This window comes from Dipodomys ordii, unplaced genomic scaffold (assembly GCF_000151885.1).
Source record: "Dipodomys ordii isolate 6190 unplaced genomic scaffold, Dord_2.0 Scaffold34, whole genome shotgun sequence".
Lineage (NCBI taxonomy): Eukaryota > Metazoa > Chordata > Mammalia > Rodentia > Heteromyidae > Dipodomys > Dipodomys ordii.
In genome coordinates, this window is record NW_012267250.1 from 8,955,669 (window position 1) to 8,960,193 (window position 4,525).

At 41.0% G+C, this 4,525-nt stretch overlaps 1 protein-coding gene across 1 annotated transcript in view; it reads left to right on the top strand.

The window, feature by feature from the left end:
• Positions 1 to 4,525, top strand: part of Cdk1 (cyclin-dependent kinase 1) — a 67,050-nt gene that overhangs the window by 377 nt on the left and 62,148 nt on the right. Inside the window, exons 2-4 of the mRNA XM_013017049.1 lie at positions 1,562 to 1,623; positions 3,075 to 3,231; positions 4,402 to 4,525. Coding sequence (XP_012872503.1) covers positions 1,587 to 1,623; positions 3,075 to 3,231; positions 4,402 to 4,525 — 318 coding nt within the window. The 5' untranslated portion in view covers positions 1,562 to 1,586. The remainder of the gene's footprint in view (positions 1 to 1,561; positions 1,624 to 3,074; positions 3,232 to 4,401) is intronic.

A 4,525-nucleotide genomic window follows, 5' to 3' on the forward strand; every position in this document is an offset into this window, starting at 1 on the left:
CGGCCCCCAGCGCTCTGTGCCCGGGCTCCGGCGCGGCCGAGCCCGCCCACACCTGGATCCCGGACTCCCACGTCCTGGCCCGGGGAGGCCCAGCCCCGCATGGTTCGCCGCGGCCCCGCGCAACACCCGCAGCTCGTCAGAACACTTAGACCCGGGGCTCCGAGCCACCAGGAACGCAGGCCTCCCTGGATGCCTGTCGTCCTTCGTTACGGTGGAATTGCCGAAAGGCAGCGGCCGGGTCCGAGAGGCGAAGCTGAGGCGTGCCGGCTGGGGGTTCCACAGCCCCGGGGCGCTCGCAGGCTCCAGCGCGCACAGCTGGCGGCCCCCGGAGAGCGGCCGGTGTCTGGGCCGAGGGGGACACCTGGGTGTGACACGTTATGCAAAAGGCATTCTAAAATTCCAAAGCCGTGGCATGCATTTCAGATGCTGGCAACGGGAAGTGGGTGGCGGGGGGCCGGGGGCGCAGCTCGGAAAGGAGGTTCGGACGGGGAGCCGTGCGGTTCCAGGGAGCTTCAGTGTAGTCAGGCTAGCTGTGGGAGGATGGACCGCCTGTTGCGATGTGGTCAAACGGTGAGATCTTGCATTCCGGAGACCTCTGGCGGGCGTGATTGTAAGAGCTTTAGTTTTACTTGCTGGGTGAATTCTACCCCCTTGTGAAGATGAATGTGAGAAATGGAACTTAAGGTTCAGATAAACAGAGTGACCTTTGTGATTATTTTATGATCCTTTATATCATCAGGGATGGTGGTTGGGAAATCAGGGCCAGTTATACTTTGGGTTTCACAAGTATACCTGTCAAATTCAACAGCTGAGAAAGTCTGGCCTTTTTTTTTTTTTTTTTAAAGCCGCCGGTCTTTTTGGTTCAGATGTGTATTTTCTTTTAGTAAACTTGGTTCTTGACATAATATATGATGAGAATTTTGTGGAATTATATATTGTATTTTCCTTTAAGGTGCTAATATTTCTTACTCCTGAACATTCTGAATAGTTGTCTATGTGACTGATACAAACAAAAAGACGAAAATCCTTGAGCAATTGTAAACACTTGTTTTTGCTGCAACAATTGGTTGAACAACTGGAGCAGTTTTTGATTCCTCTCATGTCTAGTCCCCTTCCCCATATTGAGACAGGATTTCTTTAACCAAGGCTAGCTTTGAACTTGTGGCAGTCCTACTGTTCAGCTTCCCAAAGGCTGGGATTACAAGATGCTCCACTTAGCTTTCTCATGTCTTTAATAAACGAAGATGAAATAAATTGTCTTCATAAAAGTACAAAACAATACAAATCCAGATAACATTGTGTAGCTATTTAGATGTAAGTAGTACTACTAAAAAAGAGACTATAATTATGTTTATGTTTTTTTTGTTTGGGTTGAATAAGTTGATGTCTGAGTTTAAGGGTGAATTTATTTTGAAGAAGGTAAAATAGTTAATATTTATAGAATGTTACATACTGCAGAAAGCACAATGGAAAATGTTTTACACTTAGTATCTTACTAGGACTTAAAATTAGGCTTTGAATTAGTACCATGTAATCACACCAGTTTTTTCTTTCATTTTAGGATCTGTTATACCTATTGAATAACTATGGAAGACTATATCAAAATAGAAAAAATTGGAGAAGGTGAGTGGTTTAAATGATACAAAGTATAATATACACCCTCCCCCCCATGAACAAATGGTAAATGTATAGATTACCTGCTGTAAAGGGTGGCTGAGCTGGGTGCCTGTGGCTCAGGCCTGTAATCCTAGCTATTTAGGAGGCTGAGATCTGAGGATTGCGGTTCAAAGCCACCCTGGGCAGGAAAGTCCGTGAGACTCTTTTATTTCCAATAAACCACCAGAAAACTGGAAGTGTCGCTGTAGCTCAAGTGGTAGAGCACTAGTCTTGAGCTGAAGAGCTGAGGGACAGTGCCCTGGTCCAGAGTTCAAGCCCCACGACCCTCCCCCCCCAAAAAAAAAGGGGTGGCTGTGAGGGATTGAATATGGTCAGTTTGCCTATATCTGGGCTAAATTTGGTTTTCACAGTCACGATTCATCCATGATTAAATCACAATATTATAAAAATGGATTTTATTTAAAATTATACGCTTAAAATGACATTAGTATTCAGGAAACAGATGTATATGGATTTACTCTATAAACAGTACATAAGTTGTTTATGAATCAGCCTGTTTTGAAATATAGCCACCTTTAGAGAAACTAATAAAAGCTGCAGAATACACATCCCTAGCAAACTGTACTCATCTTCTTTGAAATTTTATTGTGGAATGCAAAGTCTATTCAGCCAAATTTATATATAGCTAGGGTTTGGAGCTTTGCTAAACTTCACCCTAAGTTTAAAGCACTTATATAGAGAATCAAGTGCAGAGTGAACATCAACATCAGCTTGTTCTAGCTGAATAATATATCTTCCTTATTGCCTTTTCTGTTTTGTACAGTCCCTACCCCAGGGTTCCTTCCTTATGTGACATTATTGGTCATTGTCTGAAGCCTGAATAGCAGTCAGGTTTACCGTCAGCTTCCAGATGGTTATGAGGCTTTTCTACTGTGTAGTAAATGATACAAGCTGTGTGAGGTTTAATAAGTATTTAATAAAAGCATGTCAATTTTTTTTGTTTTGTGGATGAAACTGTTACTGTATTTGACATATTTTATTGAACTATCTTGAGATAGTTCTATCTGAAAGTGTCATGATTCCTGTCAATACTGAGCTCAACTTTTTATGTTGTATTTTATGCCTACTTTATTGTCATGTAGGATATTTGGCAGGAGGCAAATGTCATTTTGCCAAAGATCCATTTTCTCTTATTGCATGTGCTGCACATTAATGGTAGTTTTAATGTGCGGGAAACTTGCGATAACTACATTAATTGTGTTTCTAAATCATGTACATGATAGGTTGCAGTTTTAACTGCTATATTTATTTTTAGAAGCAATGAAAGTATAATTTGTAGGAAAGACTCTTCTATGAAGCTATTGCAAACATAGAAATGAGTGAGTTAAAGAACTCACTCATTTGAAAACAGCTCTTGTTTTGTGGGTATGTATCACATAGCAAATTCTTTGTTTCAGGTACTTATGGAGTTGTGTATAAGGGTAGACACAAAACAACAGGCCAAATAGTAGCTATGAAAAAAATCAGACTGGAAAGTGAAGAGGAAGGGGTTCCTAGTACTGCCATTCGGGAAATTTCTCTATTAAAAGAACTTCGTCATCCAAACATTGTCAGGTATGGTATGATATCTGAATTTTAAGTGACTTTTTAAAATTTTTTTGTTGGTCATGGGGCTTGAACTCTGGGCCTGGGCACTGTCCTTCAGCTCTTCAGCTCTACCACTTGAGTCATAGCACCACTTCCAGTTTCTGGTGGTTTATTGGAGATAAGAGTCTCACAGACTTTCTTGCCCAGGCTGGCTTTGAACCGCAATCCTCAGATCTCAGCCTCCTGAGTAACTAGGATTAAGGCATGAGCCACCAGCGCCTGGCTTAAGTGACTTTTAATGTCGAAATCTTTTATGTTTACCTAGTTCCTAGTTAACCTTACAAGTGAAATAGAACCTTTTTTTTTTTTATTGATAGTGAATGCTGCTTAAGTCAAAGAATAGCATCTTAAAGTGGGAATAGGATTGGTTATTTGGGGCAAGGAAAGCAAGGTACAGTGTTCATGGGAGGAAAGAAGCCCCTTCCTAGAACTTTGTCAACCCCTACTTGGGAAGTTCTAGGGGAAAAGCTAAAATCAACAGCTAGGTCAGAAGAAAATCACACATACAACTATGCGCACATGTGCATACATAGTTTAGTTTGGCTTGAGTCTTTTGGGGAGAATTGTTTTTCCTTATGGTTCAGGTTAGAATCAAATTGTCTTTTGCTGGGTCTGAAGATGGGAAAAACTGATTGGATTCCACTGGAAAGTTTAGTTCTGTAGTTACTTCCGTGGAAAGGCAAGCCCTGAGCAATGAACAAATAACCTGTGTGTATTCTTTAGAAATACAGGTTGTTTATAAGTTAGCACCTTTGAAAAAACTTAATTTTAAACTTATGTTCTGAGATTTCCTTTCTCAAATTCTAATTTTGAGTTATGCTAACTTTGACAGGGGTCAAACTCAGGGGTCCGGGATACTGTCCCTGAGCATCTTTTGCTCAAGTCTAGTACTCTACCACTTGAGCCACAGTACCACTTCCAGCTTTTTCTATTTATGTGGTACTGAGGACTGGAACCCAGGGCTTCATGCATGCTAGGCAAGCACTCTACCACTAAGTCACATTCTCAGCCCAGGCATTACCATTTCTTTCCCCACTTTTTAGAATAATGTCTGAGATTTGTATAACTATTTTTATTTTGTGAGAGAAGTTAGAAATATTTTGTAGATCCTTCTTTTCACTATTTTTTATTCTTTAGTCTTCAAGATGTGCTTATGCAGGATTCCAGGTTATATCTCATCTTTGAATTCCTTTCCATGGATCTCAAGAAATACTTAGATTCTATCCCACCTGGTCAATTCATGGATTCTTCACTTGTTAAG